At 31.9% G+C, this 22,877-nt stretch overlaps 3 protein-coding genes across 6 annotated transcripts; 2 read left to right on the top strand and 1 right to left on the bottom strand.

The window, feature by feature from the left end:
• The first annotated feature begins 1,554 nt into the window (after positions 1-1,554).
• On the top strand, positions 1,555-5,732 carry LOC126662211 (BTB/POZ domain-containing protein At5g03250-like). Its single transcript, XM_050356116.2, has 4 exons — positions 1,555-1,748; positions 3,105-3,174; positions 3,749-4,942; positions 5,026-5,732. The coding sequence occupies exons 1-4, from the start codon at positions 1,690-1,692 to the stop codon at positions 5,557-5,559; spliced, it is 1,857 nt and encodes a 618-aa protein (XP_050212073.1). The 5' UTR covers positions 1,555-1,689; the 3' UTR covers positions 5,560-5,732.
• A 909-nt stretch (positions 5,733-6,641) lies between these two features.
• LOC126659704 (uncharacterized) lies at positions 6,642-9,627 on the top strand. Of its 2 annotated transcripts, none has more exons than XM_050353041.1 (4): positions 6,642-6,861; positions 7,129-7,372; positions 9,178-9,304; positions 9,379-9,627. In XM_050353041.1, exons 2-4 carry the CDS (start codon positions 7,182-7,184, stop codon positions 9,448-9,450), a joined length of 390 nt encoding a protein of 129 aa, XP_050208998.1. In that variant the 5' UTR covers positions 6,642-6,861; positions 7,129-7,181; the 3' UTR covers positions 9,451-9,627. The 2 variants fall into 2 exon arrangements, with proteins under 2 accessions (XP_050208998.1, XP_050208997.1); XM_050353040.2 differs by having other exon boundaries at positions 6,646-6,861; positions 7,178-7,372.
• A 2,052-nt stretch (positions 9,628-11,679) lies between these two features.
• On the bottom strand, positions 11,680-16,566 carry LOC126660461 (E3 ubiquitin-protein ligase WAV3-like). 3 transcript variants are annotated; one of them, XM_050353991.2, is made up of 3 exons: positions 15,895-16,566; positions 13,738-13,960; positions 11,680-13,698 (listed from the first exon to the last, which is right to left on the bottom strand). In XM_050353991.2, the coding sequence occupies exons 1-3, from the start codon at positions 16,132-16,134 to the stop codon at positions 12,023-12,025; spliced, it is 2,139 nt and encodes a 712-aa protein (XP_050209948.1). In that variant the 5' UTR covers positions 16,135-16,566; the 3' UTR covers positions 11,680-12,022. The 3 variants fall into 3 exon arrangements, with proteins under 3 accessions (XP_050209948.1, XP_050209947.1, XP_050209946.1); XM_050353990.2 differs by having other exon boundaries at positions 11,680-13,957; XM_050353989.2 differs by having other exon boundaries at positions 11,680-13,960; positions 15,895-16,565.
• Positions 16,567-22,877: the final 6,311 nt, after the last annotated feature.

Raw genomic sequence — 22,877 nt, 5'->3', positions numbered from 1 at the left:
TTGTGTGTTAAGGGTTGTAAATTTTAGCCTAGGTGTACACAATTAGGGTTGTGTGTTTTTTATTAATCAGACGTGTCACCCCTCATCCCAATTAGAATTAAGGTCATATTTATAAAGGTTTTGTCAGAATAGGGTTAGCTATTAGGGTTTACATAGGTTTCAAGTTCGGTTATGGCTCTAATTTTGAGTTTCTTCATGTTAAATTCAGAATTAAAAAAATGGTAAAAAGATTATTTTGGTATCTAAAAGTATCAGAAAAGGCATTCAGACTATTAAGATAAGGTTTTGGACAATTTTGTCTGTCAAACTTACAAATTGGCCCATAAAATTCTAAAGCATAGTAATTAGTGCAATCGCTTAGACTTCCAAAATCCCCTTTGAGGTCTAAATTATACTTCATATCTAAGTCTTAATAATTTCGTCCACATAATTTGAAGCACTTTTTTTTGAACAAATTCCAGGTCGAAGCTTATTCAGTAAAGTTCATACTATAATACTTGTCGGTTAGCAAATTATTATATAACTATTCCGTCTAATCTACTCTTTTTTATTATTAAAAAAATGAACCAGTCAACTAATACTGTTTAATCTATAAAAGATTATAAAATCTAATTTTTATATCAGATATTTAAGCTTTCACTAACCTTAATTTCAAAAACAATTATGAGCCTTAACATATTTGAAAAAAGATAAATTTATTTTAAAAATTCAAGTTTTTGTATCTTCTATTGATTACGATTTTTTTTTTTAATTTTTAAAATTATATCCAACCTAAAAAGTTTTTTGTAATTGTGCCTAAACTTTTGAATTTTATTTTTTAAATTAAAAATGTGCGTCATTTATCAATTAAAATTATATTTTAAAAAAATATTGTTCAATTCCTAAAAAGAGCTATTATCAGAATTTGGTCGCAAGATAAAAACCTTAAAAATTTGAATTGTGATAATAAAATTTAAAATTTTGTATATAATTAAAAAAAATCAAACCGAACATAATTAAGTTTTTTTTTTAATTTTTTTAATCTTATATATTTGACATATATATTTGGTATAATGACGGAAAAAAAACAAATCTTTACAATTTGTTACAATTTAAATCAAACCTCATAATTTTTGTAATAGTAGTCAAATTGTATTGTTTTTACAATAATAGTCAAATTAGTGGTCAATGAAAAAAAAAATTCAAATTTGGCAATTATTGCAAAAATTAGAGCTAATATGAAAAATGAAGGGTTAAAAAGAGCAATAAAACTTCATATTGGAAGAATTTAGAGCTAATATAAAAAAGGAAGGGTTAAAATGATAGTTTAGCAAAGGATAAAAAAGAAAACAAATCAAACGCTGCCTTTTGATAGTAACAGAACAGAATAAAAGAGTAACAGCAGAGACCGATTCTGCTCCTGGATTTTCCCCTATTGACTCGGAGCTTCATTTTTTAATTTCATTTTTCAATTTTTTTTCTCATTTCATCAATTTTCATTGTTACCCAAAAGGCTGCAACAATCTCCTTTTTTTAAAAAAAAAAAATTATCAGAGCCAATAGTAAATCATTCACCATTGTCACCTTTTATTTATTTTTTTAAAATTTTTAAAAATTCAGTTTTGTTTTAAGTTATTGACAAAAGTGAGGGTTTAATGAGAATAAAAATTTGTTTTAAAGTAGAGCCAAAATAGAAGAGAAGATTTTATCATGGCTTGCATGAAGCTGGGATCAAAATCTGAGTTGTTTCTTCTTGATGGTCGTACCTGGTCTGTTCATTATTCTTCTCTATGTTTTTGTTTGTTTGTTTGTTTATTTTTGAATGTTGATTACTGATATACATTGGATTTTAAGATATGGGTTTTTGAAAAAGTTTGAAAATTTGTAATGGGTTTCTTTTGTTTTGGATTTTCAGAGACTGTCTCATTTAGTTGATATGTGCAATGTATGTGCTTGAAAAATGTTGTTTATTTGTTAATAATCACTGATATTTGAAGTGATTTTTCTGTTTTGTAGTCCTTTTGATTGTGCTGATTCTGAGCCGAAATGTGTTTGATATATCTCTAATTTGAAATCATTCAGATTGAATAGGTTTTAAGGCTCAGAATGACCTCTTTTTCTTGTTGGATTGTTTCTTTGTTTAGCATTAAATTTGTTATAGTACTGAAGTAGAAAACAACTTGAGAAAGCTAATATGAGTTACTTGGAGAGTTGTAGCGTTTGAAAGTATATGTGCATCCTAAGGATATACGTTTCTAATCTAAGTAGCGCGGAAACAGAAATGTTGAAACGGGAAACAGCGAGATGATATTTTTTTATGAGAATAGGTTGTAAATATAGAGTTTAAAACTTTCAGGGATGTTTCGGGAAATGGAAAGAAAATAGCGAAACTTAGGTGTCAAGAAGATTCCATGCAACATAGCTTCTAATTAGTGTCTGAGCTGATGCTTTTTGGAATGAATTTCATGATGAATGTAACTTCATGGTATAAGCAACTCGGTTTAAGGATATAAACTGGATACAGTTTAAATGCAGGATTTATTGGCTGGAAGATCGTCTCCTTTTAGAATTTTAAACTTTTTATTGCATTCAGGTTCTTGTAAGTTCTTAATTGCAGCTGCTAACCACCTTAGCTACAGATATAAAATTTGAAAACAAATTGAGAAATGAGCTAGTAGAATTCAGTCAAAAAATTGTGACAAGAGCAGATTCATTTGTTATAGGCTTCCTTTATTGTATCTGATCCGAGAGCTAATATTTAGAGTTGATGATAAACAGTCTGATGATTTGTTACACAATGAGAGCAAATAAGAGCACATTACTCTCTTATGAACAGTCTGATGATTTGTCAAAATCAATTTACTTGACATGTCATTGACAATTGAACGAATTCTACATTTCTACATGCTGCTGCATATTACAAACTGAGTTTTCTTTCTGTTCTAAATGATTTCGGGCTATTTGCTGATTTATCTGATACTAAATTTTTCATAACACTTGCATGGACAATTTGTTTCTGTAATCCTAGTCACTGAGAACACATTGTACATTTATATGGTGTGGACCTTTTTAACTTGTTGATCTCAACTGCATTCTTAATGAAGTAAAAACTTGATGTTGTGTAGGCTTTGCTCAACCGGGCTAGCAAGTGATGTCATCATTGAAGTTGGAGAAACGTCCTTCCATCTGCACAAGGTTCGTATTATACAATTTCAATTCTTATTTTTCTTCTGTAACTTGACCACCATTGTTTCTCATGTGTATTGTGTGGACGTCACATTACAAAGTCCTTTGAGCCCTTTAAGTGCATATCTATTGCCATGAGGTTATGTTGTCGAGCATAAATTCGGTGCATACATGGCCGCGGCACAACCTCTTTGTAAAACATTATTTTTTTCATCCTCCAAACTTTGTGAAATGATCACATTTGAAATACCAGAGCTATGTACATTAAGCTGAGGATATATAGAATTAAAGATTGCAGTAATGAGTTTTTGAAGAACCAACTGCAAAACTCATCTTTATTTATCTTTTCATCTCTCTGCAGTTATTTGTAGGAAATTAGTTGTTTGTTTGTGAAATGTATTGATAGATAAATAAAAATCTTTCCGTATCTTTCATTCCATGTTTTCTGACCTTAAAAATTGTCACTTGTTTGTGTTTAATTAATTTTGTGTTTTTACACACGCAATGTCTCCTAACTCTTTCTAATTTAGCATATTCACTCATGTAGTTGCATTCTTTTATATTCTTCCGTCTTCTCTTCCAGTTTCCGTTACTTTCAAAAAGTAAAGTACTAGAAGAGCTTACAGGAGAATGTCGCAGTGAGGATGGGAAAAAGAGTGTTCTGCGACTTGATGACGTACCTGGCGGAGCTAAAACCTTCTTACTTGTAGCAAAATTCTGCTACGGAGTGAAAATTGAAATTTCTGCCATGAATGTAGTCAGTCTGAGATGTGCTGCCGAGTATCTTCACATGACAGAAGAGTACGGAGAAGGAAATCTCATCGCACAAACAGAAAATTTCCTCAATGAAATCTTTGGAAACTGGAGGGATTCCCTTAAAGCTCTTGAAACCTGTGAAGAAGTTTTACCACAGGCAGAAGAGCTTCATATAGTTTCAAGATGCATCAATTCCGTGGCAATGAAAGCTTGCGCAGACCCAAGTTTATTCAGTTGGCCCGTGTCAGGCAGCAGCGATTTGAAGAATCCAGAAGGAACGATATTTTGGAATGGGATACGTACTTCTTCCAAGCCACAACCAGTTGGTGAGGATTGGTGGTATGAGGATGTTTCGTTCCTTAGACTAACCCTATATAGAAGGCTAATTCTCGTTCTCGGTGCAAGCGGAATGAAGACGGAGAAGGTGGTTGGGGCTTTAATGTATTACGCAAGGCGGCATCTTCCTTTGTTAGGCAGGCAATCAGGTGCAAAGAATGGGAACCATAATGCAGTAGATGCAGATCAAAGAAAACTCCTCGAAGAACTAGCAGAACTATTACCTGATCGAAAAGGTGCCACGCCGAGCAGGTTTCTGCTTAGGCTTCTGCGAACAGCCATTATGTTGCAAGCTAGTTCATCTTGCCAGGAGAGCTTAGAGAAACGGATTGGTGCACAGTTGGACCAAGCAGCTCTTGAAGACATTATGATACCCAATATGGGGTACTCCGTGGAAACCCTCTATGATATCGATTGTGTTCAGCGGATTCTTGATCATTTCTTGCTCTTGGATCGTGATAATCCTACATCGAATTTTATCGTAGACGAGGGACAAATGATGGGAGATTCCCATTCACCAACTCCGATGACAATGGTAGCAAATCTGATAGATAATTACCTAGCAGAAGTGGCGCCTGATAATAACTTAAAGCTATCAAAATTTCAGTCACTTGCTGCTTCTTTACCGGATTATGCCAGACAATTGGACGACGGAATTTATCGCGCCATTGATATATACCTCAAGGTAAGCCTACAAATTTCCAAACTTTTCTAATTTAATATTTCTAGTTAATGATCTTGTATTTGATCAGCATTTGCTTTCTTCAGGCTCATCCATGGCTTACAGATTCCGAAAGGGAACAACTATGTAGGCTCATGAACTGCCAGAAACTTTCATTAGAAGCAAGCACACACGCTGCTCAAAACGAAAGATTACCACTCAGAGTCATAGTCCAAGTCTTATTCTTTGAACAACTACGACTCCGAACCTCAATTGCTGGTTGGTTTTTCGTTTCCGACGACCTCCAAAATTCGCAAAATCCAAGTGGAAACCTTGCTATCACAAGAAATGATGCGCATACTGGTGGTACCACACTAGGCCGGATTGTAGCAGTCGATGAAATGAAAGATCGAGTTTCGGATCTCGAAAAAGAATGCTTGAACATGAAGGAAGAGATTGAGAAGATCATGGAAACAAAAGGGAGTTGGAATTTGTTATTGAGGAGGCTTGGTTTTAGTAGATCAAAGGCAAAGCTAAAAGCTAGTAAATCCAAGGAGTCACCAACATCTTCTACACCACTCTTGCATGGAAAACAAAATTACAGTGCTGAATTAGGTGATGAGCATCAAAAAAACATATGAAGTTTTTTATTTTTAACATTTCTTTATTTTCTAACTTATGGAAGCTAACTAGTTTTGATAAATGTTTATGGTTGGTTGGTTTAGTTAATTCTGTAATTATTTTTTAGGTAGCATTATAATTTTAGCACTCTTTCCCTTTATTTTTGAATATTAGAAGTTTGAAGTTTTGATTATTGCTTCAAAGTTTGGAATTTTGATTATTGTTTTTGTTTGTTGAAACTTGAAAGTAGCAGTTACAATTCACATTGTAGGATTGGTGTAATATATAAAAGAGAGAGAGTATATACATTCCAGTTTTGTTGATTAGATCAAACCTGGGTTGGCCACGGTTCGGAACCGCTGGTTCATAGTTGAATGAACGCTTGAACCGACCTGAACTACTTCGGCTCTGGTTCATGAAACGCTAAGTTTAATTGATTAATAAATATTAAGTTATTTGCATATAAAATTACCAGTCTCTTGCACATTTGTAGCAATTTAGTATAATGCTTAAAATTTGGCATAAAAAATTGTAACTATTTATTTTTTAGCATTTTACAACCCAAAATTTGTATCTAGTCATTAAAAACCACCAAAACAACATTGTTTAGTGAAGAAAAATGTCATAAGTGCTAGAATATGCCATGAAATAAGGCTTTTTCTATGGTTACTCTGTGTTTAGTCTACTTTGTTAGTTTTACCATTGGATGAAAGATGATAATAATTCATTTGACGATGATAAAATATATCAAGTAAGATTTACTTTGTAAAAAACAAAGTAACGGTAGAAACACCCATGAAATAAAATGTTGGGCCTTTTTCCGTCAAATTTTAAAAACTGTGCTTAAATATAGAAAAGAATTTTGATTTTATATGCAAATAACCTAAAAGTATTTATCAAAATAAATTAATATATCAAAGTAATCAGTAGTATAATCTATTAATAAATTAATGAATATATTATGTAAATATATATCATTTTAAAATTTAATAGTTTTTTAATTAATTTTAAATATATGACGGAATCAACGCGTGGCGGATGCATCAACCCTTATTTTGAAATCACTGAACCTTTTTTGGTCTTTATGCAAAGTTGAGGGGTAAAAAATTCCTTTCTTCGCATAAGGAAACCTGTTACTCTGAGAGAAAACTAAACAAAATTTGACGAACAGGTCCGTTTTAATGGCGGTTTAAAAGCTTAACCGAAACCACCGTCGAGCTTCATATTAACAGTCTCTTTTCCTTTGCAATACTGGTTCCGATTTATTTGGATTTCAAACAGATCAATTTGATTTCATTTTTACTCAACCATCATAAACAACGGTAACTTTTTTCTTCTCTAAATTCTGGGTTTTCCCTTTAATGCTTCATTGCTAGTTTTATTTATTTTGGGCTAGTATGTGTATTTGTATTTGTTTTTTTTTTTTGATAATCGGCGAGGGGAGCGCTTGTCGGAGGAATTAAACCCACGACCTTAACGGAACGCTGGTCATGGGTAGTATGTATATTTGCTTATCTATGTGTTTGAATAGGTGAAAGTTCATAATTTGATTGTTCGTAGTTCGGGTTTTTATTGATTTATTGTGATAGGGATATTGTTTTGGCTGAGAAAGATTCAATCTTTATGGTGTTTTTTTAGGGATATGACAACTATGGAGAGTAGTAGTAAAATGGGTGAGCCTCAAAAACATAATTCGATTGCTAGTAAGATTCAGAGTTCGGGTGTTTCGTTTAAGAGATGGGCAAGGAAATATCCGTTTGTGCGATATGGGCTACCAATGATTTCACTTACTGTTTTTGGTTCGATAGGGCTTGGCCATCTCTTGCAAGGCAGGTCAGTGCTGTTCTGAATTTGAAAAGTTTATAATTTGTTTCTTCTGAATCATGTGATTGCATATATGTTCCTTAGATTTCAATGTTAAGCATTGCTTGATTTATGTCTCTAGTTAAGCAGCTGCAAGCATAACAGACATGCTCATCGCCCAGCATAAAGTATGCATTATGTGTAGAGATGACTCACTTTATTATCTTCATCTAAAGTTTATAAAAAGAGAATTGAAATTTCATTTTTAGGTGTTAAAACTTGTAACTGAAAAAGCTACCATTAGTAATTTTCTATAACATTCTGCATCTTTAATTATGAAAACAAGAATTTATACCATAAGGAGATCAGTAAACACTAAACAACAATCTTACCCTACGATTTTCAGTCTGTCGTGTTGTTTGTCGGATGCCGACTTCAGCATTATTCTTCTTCACTTTTGTGGATGTCTTTAGGAAAATCAATCAGCCTGACTAATAGTAAAACGCAAGACCCTGTCAAAGAGATCGGCAGTAAAGCATGTAAATCGCAACACCAAGTGCTAAATGTACTTTTACTTAACAACCAGAGTGGAATCAAATCCTAGGTTTTTCATGTATGATCTTAGAAACCTCATTATGGGAGAGAATTAGAGAAAATATGGGAACGAAAACTACTTGTTGGTACAACTATATGGTGTTTATGCTCATACACAATGTCTTTCCAATTGAAAGAAGCTCAGGTTGTGCTTAATTATGGAACGGCTGATCTTTTTTGATGAGGCATTATACTTTTTGTTCTAAGACCTACATTGTGGCTGGGCAGCTCTGAAAATTTTGGTCATCAGGTCGCCATAGCAGTCTACTCTAGACTAGATAAAATAGGGCTGGTTCGCAGCTTTTTGTGCTCAAAGGAAAGAAGGGTAAGTGTGCGAATAAAGGTAAAAGGGATGCTTGCAATCGATGACGCTTATTTTTCTGTTGATGCCATGTGCTGATCATTTTATATTAGAGGGTAAATCAAATCACTTTATCTGTTGGAAACTTACATTCTAATGAGATTCTGCTACCGTGGGGAAGCATATCCTCTGTTTCATTTCGAGTATAATAAGCCCGAGAAGATATTTTGTGTGCATAGTAATATACATGGTATATTAGAATTTAGGATTAAATTACAATTAGGAAAATGATCAGCAATTAACCAAAGGCTAAATTGGAATATAGGAAAAATAAAATTAAGACTCTTAAACACCTATAATCAAACTGCAAATTATCAAATCAGCCTTATTTTACTTGGTATGGATAAAAATCATGATTCTGCCTCTCCTAACTCAAATAATATTAACTAGTTACGGATTAACCTATATATCCATGTGATGGATGTCTTCATTTACGTGGACCTCACAAGCAAAAGTTTCATGAACGAAATTAATCGAAGCTTGGGATTGCAATCCTTCAGCTTGATTAAGTATGATGTATCGAACCAGGCAACGTTAAAGCAGTTTAATTGTCGGTATAACCTGCATTCATTTTAAGGAGTTTACTGCTCATAGCTCAAAATGCTTCAAAAAATTGCATCGCCATGACTTTAGTGATGCTCGCAATGGGCATATGGTATGCCTGTCCTGAACAAGATCTGTTCTTTGATTGCTATTTGTTTTTTGACATAGATAGGGTTTCGACTACTAGAGTCTCATTTTGGTTGCTTCATGACTTGATAAATGGTATAGTCAAAATAGTATCTCTTAACTCAAAGCATAAAGCATCTGTAATCACTGTCATCGTCTTTTGCTTACATTTCTTCCCTGTTCTAAGATGAGTTCGGATTCTGTTGTTCAGCAAGGATATTGCAAAGGTGAAAGACGATCAAGAATGGGAGATAATTGAGACACGAAAAGCATTATCTAGAACAGGACCTGTCGATGCGTACAAACCCCAAAACATTTCAATGGAAGAGGAGCTAAAGGTACTTTAAATTTTAATAACATAAATTACTAAACCCCAAACCTTTACAAATTAATGTATTTTGGTTTCGTACAGGCCTTACAACAGAAATTAGATATTAATGACTATGAATACAAAAGAATTCCGAAGATAAATGAAGGCCAATGAGGAAAGTCTCAAAGCTTGTGTTTCCGTCACTTGTATTGCAGATTTGGCGCAATTCCTCTACTTCTCTCTTTACTGTAAGATCTTTTAGCAATGATCTTCTTTTGGATTTTTTGATGAAAGCTGTATGTTGAAGCAACTTTTTACTCTGTTAATAAATTTGAAGGAAGTAAAAACACAGCAGTGGAGTCGATATGTTATTTATTTTTACATTTCTTCCCAATTCCTTCAGAGTTCAGATAATAGGATAGAACAAATAAAGTGCTAGAAATAACAGTTATTATGATACAGTTGTCACTAGAGGTGTGCAATCAGTCTTCAGTTCCGTCCGGAAGTTAATTTTTCAAAAACCGGTCATCTTTTAAAGAAATAAAACGTAAACAGAATTATACTGATGAATAGTTTGATATTATATATATAAATAGTTTTTTCTCTTTCTGAAAACTGAAAACTAAACCAAAATATTTAAAATTTTATAATGAATGAAATGATCGGTTCAGTTTACACCCCTGGTTGTCAGGTGGTGATGTTCTTGGAAATATTGCTGGACAACAGTTAGTGAATTTACCACAGAAGCAGAGAAACCACAAGATTGAGTGTCAAAAAAGAAAGGAAGCTTGTTAGGATCCAACAGAAGTAAAATCACATGTACTGATATGTTTCTAAAATTCTGCATACCGTATAAGCATCAGAAATGAAATGTGCACTGCCATGACTTACGGTGTCCACTATGTTTCCCCGGTGGACTTTCCGGCATAGACGCTGGCGGTGCATTTGGTGGTGGAGATGGGTTCATCCTGCATTTGGTGGTGGAGATGGTTTCATCCTTTTAGGATTCTGAGCAACGTAAGAGAAGTGAGATTGAGCTTTTTTATGGAGAAAAATATAGTAACATATAACTATAGACAAAATGGGCATAACTGTTTCTCAAAACAAAAATGTGCATAACTGCTTGGCAATATGTAAACACTCATCAATCCCTGAAGCAGTTCCTGCTATAACTTGTTGTCTGAGATCATGGATGACTTCCAATGCTTCGGATACAAAGACAATATTCGAGTCATCTTTGAACCAACTCAGCGCTTCTTTAATCACATATTCACAATGGTTTCTGCCGGCCGATACGAAAACAATCCCTTAAACCAAGCAGTCCTTGCTATTAACATTAAGCTGTAGTTTGATAGTGTTCGCCTGGAAATATTCCGGACTCGAATCTTTAAATTTATAATCGGGATCGGTTTGAGGTTTGATGCTTTAACGAACGAACCTATGTAGATATTCGCAGGGCTTGTTTGGTTAAAAACACTTAACCACGTGATTTAATCTGGGAGTTATGAACTCAGGCGAGATTAATACCGAAAACTACTCCTAAATTAAAACAATCCGGAGATTGCGGGATAAAAAGCACTGGGCTTGGTTTTAAATTGATTGATTTGTTGATTCAAAAATAATAAAGCTCTGAGCTATTTATAGCTCCTCATAATCAAGACTCCTAATTCAACTAGGACTAAGACTCTGAAAGAAAATCACTCCTAATGAGCTACAAACTCCTAATAAAACAGAAAAGGCAATAATAATAATAAAAAAGGCTTTCTTTTGGGCCTGACCCCTTTGTAAGCCCACACGAAACTCTTGACCCAGCAACCCTTTTGGGCCGGTGCAAACAGATAGGAAATGGAAAACTAACACAAAACATTTGTGCCAAATACGAAGATGTAAAATTCCACTGTAGATTCAACCCATCCAACATTTATCAGCTACTATGATAATGGTCCGGTTAATTTTCCGAGCGATGTTACATAATTGAATCGATTTACAAACTATACGGAAATAATTTTAAAAAAATTCAAAATTGATTAAATTTTAATCAAATTGAACTCAAGTCCGAGCTACTAAATTAAAATGACTGAACAAATTTTAGTCAATCTTTTACTTATATTAATTAATATTTTCATATAGATACTCTAAGCAAACTTGATTTTTCATTATTCTATTGAACTCAAACTCGGATTTTAATCATTCTAACAAATTTAAACTCAGATTTTTAAAATAAAAATCCAATTCAAGACAACTTCCCATTTTTAAACTTTAGAGTCAAACAAAGATCGACCTTGATATTATTTCAACTCGACCCGGTTACACTCCAAAGCCGTGCACATTGCATGTTTGCATGAGCATGAGTCTGTATGTGTGTGAGAGAAGAATACAACTCTATACTAGAAAAAGTTCACATTAGGCAGATAAAAACTTCATCCCAACCATTTCCACAATTACAAACTTATACCCCAGAGAACATAACAAAAATTTACCATTTCCCATTTGTACATTACCCCCAGAATAACACAAACAGAGTGAGTAAAAAAGTAAAAGTCTGACCCTAACCAGTCCCTTTTCTTTACCCTCAGCATACATTCATTTACCCCATATCCCATTTTTTATTATTCATTTACACTTATGAGTAGCAAAATCACAGTAAAAAGAACCCCCTCTTTTCTGATTTACCCCCCAAATATTACTCCAAAACAAAAACGTACGCACTCGAGAACGCTAGATATTAGTCAAGATTCTACGCAAGTCACCTCGGATTTGGTTGCGATCCAAATGACCATAAAGGCTGGACGAGCCTTTGAGCCGAGGGACTACCCAGTAACATAGCTTGAGATCGAGTAAGCATCTCAGTCATTGATGGGGTCTGATATGCATGAATAAGACTTGAACCGTCAGTCGAGTCTCCTCTTGCTGTTGCTCTTTGCCATGAGTGTGAGCTTAGACCGGAGAGAATGTAAGCTCTCCCGGATGCTTCGTATACGTGCCTACTTGCCATTCTCTCTTGCATCTCCTTAAGCTCGGCGTCTAATGCAACGCATAATCTGTCGTGAGATTTAGCTGATATGGTTTCCGACAACACTCTTCTGCAATTTTCAAGAATGGAAACTGCACCGGTGAGATCTCCTTGCTCGGCTGCAGTTCTTGCTTGCGATATTGACTCAGCTGCTTGAAGTCTGTTCCGTTGTCTGTCTACTTCAATCGACACTGCTGCTTCTCCGGTTATTTCTGGTCTCTTTAGAACAACTTCTTCACTCTCTAATGTTGTTATTTCCTTAGTCAAAGGATCCTTGTAAACACATCTCACCTTTAGAAGTGATGTTTGATTTCCGGAAGACTCTGCAGGTACATTGACGGAAACCAGAAAATCCCGCTCTTCATCAGCGTACAAATCTCCGACATCAATAAGTCCTGAACGAGCATTGTCCATCACACGACTTGGGTAACTTCCTACTTTCAGCGGGCCAAGGCGGACATCAGGGTGCACACACTCGACTCCCACCTGAAGCTCCTGCGCCACAACACTTAAAAGCCCTCCAATACATTGTGCAAATGCATCCTGGATTACGGCTTCAGTCTCAATGAAAGAGAAGGTGCCTCCTGAAACTTCGGAAATTGAATGCATTGATGAAGCATCATGGTCCGCACCAAAGCCAAAAGCATGCACTGGAATCTGCAATCCTGTGTTGTTACCGCCATGAATAGACAGAGGAAGGAGCAAGCGGTAATTTAACTGAGGTTCGCTAGCCCTTGAACTGTTGACAGTATAAGTATCTTGCCCATCTGACAGTAGTATTATACTCCCCACGGGATTTTTTTCCCTCCGCTCTTCCATTACTTTCGCTCCCTTATTCAGGCCCTCGGCAATGTTAGTCCCGCCATGTGCAACCAAAGAATTAACAGCTTGCAGTGCCAGCTGCCGGCCTGTATCAGACATTCGACGGAGTGAAAATAGCCGGCGAGCAGTGGAAGAGAAGGCAATAACTGAAAGCCTGTCATTTGATCCAAGGTTCTGTATTACAAACCCCATGGCTCGCTTTAGCAGTGCTAGCTTTGTACCTGCCATGCTACCGCTGATGTCGAGAACTGTAACTAGATCAACAGGAGCACGAGGAGTTTGAGAGAGTTGATGCAAGTTAGCCTGCTTTCTTCCGGCATGTTGTCTTGCAATTGTAGCAGCGGCTTTAAGATGGACCAAGACTGTGAACTTATCATATGAGTTGGACCGTGATGCTGCTAAAACTTCTGGATATGTCTTGATCTCTATGGTATTCCCACAATTGTGATTCGAAGTTTCATTGCCAGAGATTCTATCCGTGAATGCAGGTTGAAGATCTAAGGACTCGTCATCATCAAATATACTAGGCTCAGGGGCTGGAGGCAATGGCAAAATGGGTCGCCGATTCAGTTCTCGACGTGGAGGAGGTAATCGGCGGACCACAGTCATCAATGCATCATTTTGAGGCCAGCCTACTGTGTTGATGGAAGCTCTGCCAGGTAGAGGGTCCAAACTAGGAGCCCGCAAAGGAATTTCTTTCCATTTTGCTCGACAAACTGGACAGATTTGGTTGCCATGTTTCACATTTGAAGCAATGCAGTGGAAATGGAACGAATGTGAGCACTCTGCAGTAAATATAGCATGGCCACCTCCTTGTTTCATCTTTGTCAGGCAAATTGAGCAGGTCTGCTGAAATTGTTAAAATAAATCAGATCAAAAACCCATAAAATAAAATTTAACAACAATTCAGGATCTGTAACAAAATGACCACGTAACTAAACATAACCATGCACATGCATGTTGATCCCTTCAATTATGCATAGCGAATTATGGTAGAACATATTCATCCTTCCTGCCGTAGAATTAGTTGACATCCCACAAGTATAAAAGAAAATCAGATACTTTGTTCTACACCTATTTTTCTTCCTGTGATGGAACTTTCTGATGACATATTATATCTCCTAAGCGACTCCTACAATTTGTGTATCGACTACTGATGCATTACAATAAAAAAAAATTAAAAAGAAACTAGTCCTTACCTACATCATTATCAAGAAACTAGATAAATATGGATTTACTTTCCCCTCCACCTACCCCTAATAGTCAGATTATTCAATTTTCAACATCTATCGGAACCCACACAGCATCAAAATTTATGGTCTCGTGATGGGGATCTGTTAGGTTAGGCAAACTACATGTCTCCATAGAATTATTTAAACATTGGTCAGGTAGCAATCTATGAACAACTGAATAAGATGCATACACATACACTAATAGTTCTAATGCTCGGGTCATATCTCCGAGATGGAAAAAAGGAAAGTATTGTCAAAAGAAAAGATCCGCATTAGGAGTACAAAGCACCAGGCTTCAAAGGTAATCAAGCGACTATTTCTGATACAGATGAACCATAACTGTCACTGCAAAAGATGCAACGATGCACACCACTATCTATCAAAGAAAGGGAAATCATAGGTTGCTTTATAATTCTTCTTTTTTCTTTTCTTTTCCGTATTTGAGTAAGTTTCGCACTTATAAAGCTTAGAATCAGAAATCTAACAGTTCAAACCACCGAATAAACTGCTTTTCTTCTCTTCAATGGAAAAAGGATAAGAAAAGATAAACTAACAGCTTTCATTTACTGTTAGGGACACTAGGATGATTCAGAAAAGGGTCATTTGCAGTAACCCCACAAGATCAAAGCGCGGGTAGCAATATGACATCAGCCAAATAGCTTGATTATTTCTAGCACTCTGCCAAAAATGGTAATATATTGTTGATCTTCACAATATTACCATTCAATTCTACAGTTCTTCAGTCTTAAGATGGCACTTAAGCAAAATTATAAGCTCTTTTGACAAAAGTTACTTATTTTATACTATCATTTTAAAACCAGAAAAGCATAATAAAATGAAAAATAACAAGTTGATATAAGACCATGTAACTCCCACAAAATCACTAGCTAAGGATTGAAAGACAAGGAAAAAGAACATAGAAATTTCCAAACTCTTTAAACTTTCCATTTACAAGAAAAATTCAAAAATGTAAATGATCTTAAAATTCCTAAAACCATTTCTAATAAATGAAAAAAATGTAGAAAACTAAAATTTTGAAAACGAAATTCTTCATTATACAACAAACAACAACAGGAGAACATTCAGTCAATTTATGGAAATACAAAACCAACAACAAAATGCTACTCAACTCTTTCACTTTCCATTTATACATCAAATTAAATACACAAAACTTAGCTGGAAAATTTAATTCAACTGAGTCCTCTACTTATATATCCTTAATTTAGCCCCAAAATATCCATATTTCATTTCTTTATGAAACCTCACAAGACCATTTATTAAAAAAAAAAAACATAATCATAAACTCAGCTCATGAACACACAAAAGTTACAAAACCAAAAAAATCCATCAACTACAACACAAAAACTGGAATTAACCAAGCAAATCCCACCTCAGAAATCAACAAAAAAATGCTAAACACACAAAAAAAAACCTCCATGCTCTTGACCTCAATCACAACCACATAAAACAAGAACCAAACCACTAAAAAAAACAGTCTTTAAACTAAAAAAAACCACATAAAACCCTCAAAAACAAAAAAAAAGAACAAACCTTAGATGATTTACTTGAACTTCTAGACAATTTCAAACCATGAGAAGACGGAGTTGGAGTCATTGGTCTAGCCTCCCAATTATTAGGTGATAACAAAGCAGCATCAGACAATCTCTCACCATGCACTTGCATTTGTTCTTGACTTGAAGATTGTGGTAAATCCTCCAATGTTTTTGGTACAAAAACACAAAGATTTAACCCCAATGCTATTTTTGCCTTCCTCCATTTACTCATCCCCATTATTTCTTCACTAAAAACACTCAAAAAACACTCAAAAAAAACACCAAAAAATCCAACAAAACAAAAACAAAAAACAAGAACAAGATCTTAAAGAAAGTAAGCAAAGATGGTAGCTTTGGTTTATTGAATTGTGGGGTTTTAAAATATTTTATCTTTCTTGGAATAAGAGTTTAGAGAGAGATAATGGAACACGAAAACCAAGAGACAGAGTGTTTTTTTTATGTGGTTTATAAAATTAATTTGAAAGGCTGAGAATTTGTGAATTGTCAAAAGAAATGACTGAGTCTGCAAATTAGTATTATAGGTGGCTTCATGGTAGCTGGAGTAGTATTGTTGAAGGTGGTGGCCGCCATTGGAGAGAAAAAACAGAGATTTCTTTGACAATTTCGTTTGGTGGTATGTTTGTGAGACTTTTTATTTGTTCATTTTAAGATTGCTTAGTTTTACTTTTTATTTTTTTTCTTACTTTATTAGGAGTAGGATTTTTTTTTAACTAGAAATATTACAAACTTGGTTATGATTAAGTGACATGTTTTTCTAAAATAAAACAATTGGGTGAGTTAAATGTTTAAATATTCAAATGAGTTTATTTTGATTTATGTTTTTGTTTAATCTTACTTTGAAGGAAAAAAAAACGTGTTGATTTTATCTTGATTGAGAAAATTATTTGACATTGACTCTGGTGGTTTGTTATATTTTCATTACATTTCTAATATTTATCGAATTTGGCTATTTTATATGTGTTAAAAAATAATAAATATATTTAATTTATATATATTTTTATTAAATTATCTATTTTTAAAATTTTCTTAGTTTCATTAAATTAAATAGGGACAAATATTTTAAAGTGAAAAGTATTTTAAATTCAAAAGGAAACAAATGTTAAATATTATAGATCCGGGATAGTAATAAATAAACAGTTCAAGTTTATTTTATTTGACGTCTCAAATTATAGATTATTTTCTATTTTTAATAAATAATTTAAAAATTGAGTTTTTATTTATTTTTAATAAATTATATAATATCCTTAAATAAATTGATTATCCATGTACCAATATAAAATATTCTATAAACTTAATTACAAAATGTGATTTACTCCTTTTGTTTTTTTTAATTGTCCACATAATTAAAATTGTATTATATATTAAGATAGTGGACGTCTTAAAATTATACAAGTAAATACTAATATAATCTATTAATTAATAAGTAAATGTTTTGTAAACCGACTTATATAATCATTTATAAAAATGGATAAAATTGGAAGATAATAGATAAAGTTATATTAATATTCTAAAATAATAAGTATTTGGAGTCAAATATATTTGGCTAAATGAACAATAAAAAATATATAGATTTAAAAAGTTATACTTCCTCGATTCTAGTAAAGTTGTCTATATTTTTATTTTATTTTTATTCTAAAATCCCTGTCCATTTTTAATAAATTACAATCTTTAAAATCAATTGTTTCATATTTTTTATTTAAAATCCACTAATGAACAACTCCCTCTGTTCCATTTTAGAGGTTTCATATTTAATTTTGGGATGTTTCAATTTAGAAGTCTCATTTTTATTTTTATAGCATTTTTGCATTAAATTTTTTTTATCCTTTATTTATTTACTCATTTCAAATAAACTATGTAAAAATTTCGCTATCATTAATAGACGCAATACATAAAAAAATATGAAAAACAAAAATAATAAATATTTTATTAGTCTCTGTGTAAATGAAGAAGCATTTTGAAATCAAAAATATAAAAAATGGATTATATTTGATATTGGTATAACAATTTTAACGTTTAAACTTTATAACGGTTTAATTTCATTGTCCAAAACGTTAGAAAATAAATTCTAAAATTTTTCATTTTTTTGTAATTGAAATCTGTTTTCCAACAATTTTGTCCATTTTTAGGCCACATATTGTAAAACGCGAAAGATTAACATTTTATTTATAACGTTTTTAAAACGTAGAAAACTAATATGTCAATAGATATATCTAATCTGACTGGTACATATGTAAACGAATTACCGAAAAACGGTACAAAATATAAAAAATGAAAAGATTTAAGATTTGTTTTGTAATATTTCGAACAATGGAATTAAAATGCTACAAATTTGAAATATTAAAATTTGATTTGCCAATAGTTTTATTACATGTGATGAGTGTATTAAAAAAAGTTGATAGAAAAATATTTTTTAAAGCAAATCTATATTATTTTACAATTTCTCAAAAAATTAAATTATTAATTTCTATTAACTGGTAAGATACATAATTGTTTAATGGATAATATTATGTTCCAAAGTTTATATTTAAAATGCACCATGAATTATATAAAAAAAAAACTAAAATGATTATATTTTTTATTATTTAATTAAATTAATAGAAATTTCTCTAAAATTAAAAATCAAATAGGAATATTTTTGAAAAAGATCAAATGACTTGAAAAGATCTATTCAACATTGTTGATCAATATTGATGTGCTTATTTGACACTTGGGAAATAACATTTTTTGTCTCCAAATACCAATTTCAGCAAATCATCCATACGCATACTTAATTACTTATTAGTATTACTTAATAAAATGAAAAGAAAAACGTATTTAATTAAGAAAAACCACTTTTAATAAGAAAAATTCCCTTAGGCACTGTTTGAATTGATTTAAAATCAATGGATTCAAGATCGATGGATTCAACAAAATCAATGGATTTAAAATCAATGGAATATGAAATTAGTGGATTTACAAATTTCATCGTTTGAATAGAACCTAAAATCAGTGGATTTATAGAGATAATTTTGAAATAATAAAATATTTTAACAATCCATCATGAAAAAAATTAGTGTATTTCAACTTTCCCACGTCTTAGGTGGGAAATCAAATAAAGAATTTTGAAGGATGGTGGACTGTGACAATTTATGAATTCTAATCACCTTTTATTATAGCAAACAATGGATTTTATTCAAATCTATGGATTATTTAGAATTCATGAATTTTAATCATTTGAATTTCCTCAACTCAAACGGTGTCTTATTTTCAATTTACATTTATTGATAGAATTAAGTTTTTTTTCTAGCAAGATGGCTAATGATCACATCTCCCAACTTACTAGAATGGACATTACTATTGCATCATTTTTAGTGGTGTTGGTGAGCCTTTTGTCAAATAAATTAAATATTTCAACACAAAAAGATTGGAGAAATGCTAATGTTATGAAATTGATTTAAATGAAGAAAAATAAATATTACTATAAATCTGATGACTATGATTCTAAGTGTGACATGGCATTGCTTCCATGATGATGAATCATTTGTTGGGCATTAGTCAAAATGGTGGGATATATCTAATCATGCTTACTTTTAATTATAATAATTAATTATAATATATAGTGTTTATATATTATCGGCACGTGAGAGAATAAGTATGATCGCATGTGCACATCATCATATTTGGTGGTTTTGTGGTTCCCATAATCAACAGGGTTGACAATTTGCTTTTCATATTCTTTTCCTATGAGTTGGAAATTTGGACTCTCCAATTTGATTTAGAGATAATATTAAATTTATCAATTTTATATATTTTCTCATTTTAATCACGCTATTTAAAAATTATTATTTTCATACACCAACTATTAGTTTTTCATAAATCCATACACCGCTTAAAATCCGGCGAAAATTACTAACGTGTCATTATTCGGTTCGTTATGGCGTGCCATTATTCGGTTCTTTATGGCATGTCATTATCCGGTTGCCAACTCAGCAATTTTCACCGGATTTTATACGGTGTATGAATTTGAAAAAATTGATAGTTCGTGTATGAAAATGACAATTTTTAAACGGAGTGATTAAAATGAAAAAATGTGTAAAGTTGGTGAATTTTTATAACATCAACCCTTTAATTTACTTCTATATGTATCATTCTATTTTGGCTTAAATGCACAAAAAATCACCAACTTTCGCGTGTTTTTGGTATTTAACACGAACTTTTTATTTTGGCGTAAAAATACATGAACTATCAAATTTTTGCATATAAGACCAAGTTTGCATTTTTTTTCAAAAAACGATGTCGTTTTAAGGCAAAAACGGTGCCGTTTTATGGGGAAAACAGTGTCGTTTTATGCCCAAAATGATGTTCATGTTATAATTGCAAAAATTAGATAGTTCGTGTATTTTTATGCCAAAATTAAAAACTTGTGTTAAATACCAAAAACACGCGAAAGTTGGTGATTTTTTATGCATTTAAGCCTTTTATTTTTACTATATGCATAATTCTATTTACTATGACAACAGTTCTAAATTCATACATTATTAACTTTATATTTAAATATTTAAAATTATTCTAAAATTTCTTAAAAACTCGTATAATAAAATAATATATATGATTACTAAAGAATGATGTTATTGTCAGAGTAATAATTAATAACGACAGAGCAAATAAATTGATAAAGATTAGAAGAAATTATGTCCAGCACTGTAGAAGTTCAAAATATCACACATATACGGCCCGGTCATTCCTTCTTCAGATTTACTTCAAACTTTAATGTCCTTTAAAACTTATTTTATCGTGCTTCTAAATTACCATTAATTGTGATCATTAGCACGGTGGTCTTAATTTCTCTCATCTTCCTCTAGAATATAGACTTGCATGTAATTGAAATTCAAAACCTCCTAAATTTTCTTGCATGCACAACCTTTCCATAACCTCTTCATTTCTCACGTATTTTTTTAAAAATCAACTGATTTTGATCTCAATTGTTCTTGTGTTGTTTCTTTTAATCTGTTTTTGTTTACTCTATTTTCAAATTAAAAAAAAATTCTTTCCTCGATGGTAACTATTAGGTCTGTTACCAAAAACTTTCCTAGATCTAAAAAAACCAATGGCTAAAGGAAAAAAAAAACCGGTACCAAAAAAATTTGATTGTCTTCTTTGAATTTTTTTGAATTTGGAAGAATGTTGTTTGCATGTAATAGTATATCTCTAACTAAGAAATTTAGTTATTAAATAAAGTAAGATCAACGCAGCAATGAATCAACACGGAATGGTCAACACGGAATGTTGGGATTAATTAGCTTCCGTGTGAGCAATTTTAATTTTTTCTCAAAAAATTTTAAGGGATCGTTTTTAAATTATTACAAAAATTTAACTTTGAAATCATCATATGCAGATTACTAAAATAAAAATTAGCAGAAATTGTCCAGAAATTAATGTCATTTTTATACTATTAATATCTATTTTCTATTTTATTCTTAATGTTAATAAATTTGCTAGGTAGATTAATTGATAAAATAAATGATGCAATATCATCTTTCCAAGATAAAAAATAAAGGGTATAAAAAGATAACCTATCATGTTTAATCTATATATAATACATATGAAAATGAAAGAATACAGTAAACTTCTACAACTATTGACATGACATTTGCTGATTCGCCTCTCTCAATACATTTAATATACCAATAAAGTTACATTTTTAGTTCTTATACTTTACATAAAACATGTCCACACAACTTATGACTTCTAAAATTGTAAACTGAAAAATAGTATGATTATTTATTTTCAAATGATAATCTTTCTTTATATATTAGGTTTTTTAGACGGTAATGTTGCATATAATAAAATAATAGTTGGAATGAAATTAAAAATTAAAAATAATAAAAATTATTAAATTAGTTAATTAAAAATAATTTTTTTATAAGTTCAACTTCTAAAAATTATTATTAATAATTTTTTTAAAATAATATATTATTAGATAAACATATATTTCATCCATTTTTATTTTTTTAAATTATGGTAAGTTACACTTAAATGATTTTAGATAATTGTTATAATAATAAATTAAAATTTAGACTATATTATTATTAATATATGAGTTAATTTTCATTCATGATAAAATGTTAATAAGAATTATAATTTTAGGAGTATTACTTGAAAAAAAAATAACTATAAATAATTAAAATATAACTTCCAACAAAATATCAAAACTAAAATTATAACTTTATAAATATATTAAATATATTGAAAGAGGCCAATCAATAGGTGTCATGTCAATGGTTGTAAGAGTTTCCTACAACTAAGATTGTAGGAAATTTTTATTCAAAATGAAAAAGTAACCAGCAAGATGGGGCACACCTGGGGATGAGCAAAAAAAAACGTCCGACCAATTAACTGGTTGAATCAATAAGTTTTAGTCGGTTCGATTCGACTATGAATTTTAAGTTGGTTGATTTGATTATCACATAAAAAAATTTTGTTGACTTTTGATTCGGTTAGAGATTTGAATTATCTAAAGTAATCAAACCAACCGAACAAATAAAAAATTGATTTTTTTAATTTTTAAAAAAAGAATTATTGTATTCTTGTCAGTTTTAACCGAACCGACGGAAATAGTCGACCTGTCCGGTCGGTTCCCTTTTAAAGTTTTTCCTTTTGTTATTCGGTCCGATAAATTTCAATTAAATTTTCTTATTCAATCGGTTCGTTTTTAACTATTTGGCCGGTTAAATTATAACTATCCAATCGATCGATTAACTTTAGTTTCGGGATTGTCGGTTCGGTACTTCGGTTGACACCGAACCGACGGAATGCTCACACCTAGGCGGACTAAATGAAAAGGAATAGAACTAAAGAATACATTCCGGAGGACCATTATAGATCATTTCAAAGTCATCATATAACATTAAAGTATAGGCAAAAGGATTCTAGAATAAAAGTTCTAAATTAATGGACCATTACAAATTGATATCATTCTAA

This window comes from Mercurialis annua, linkage group LG8 (genome assembly GCF_937616625.2).
Source record: "Mercurialis annua linkage group LG8, ddMerAnnu1.2, whole genome shotgun sequence".
Classification (NCBI taxonomy): Eukaryota; Viridiplantae; Streptophyta; class Magnoliopsida; order Malpighiales; family Euphorbiaceae; genus Mercurialis; species Mercurialis annua.
The sequence above is the reverse complement of the archived record's forward strand: the minus strand, read 5'-3'. Positions and strand labels throughout refer to the sequence as shown.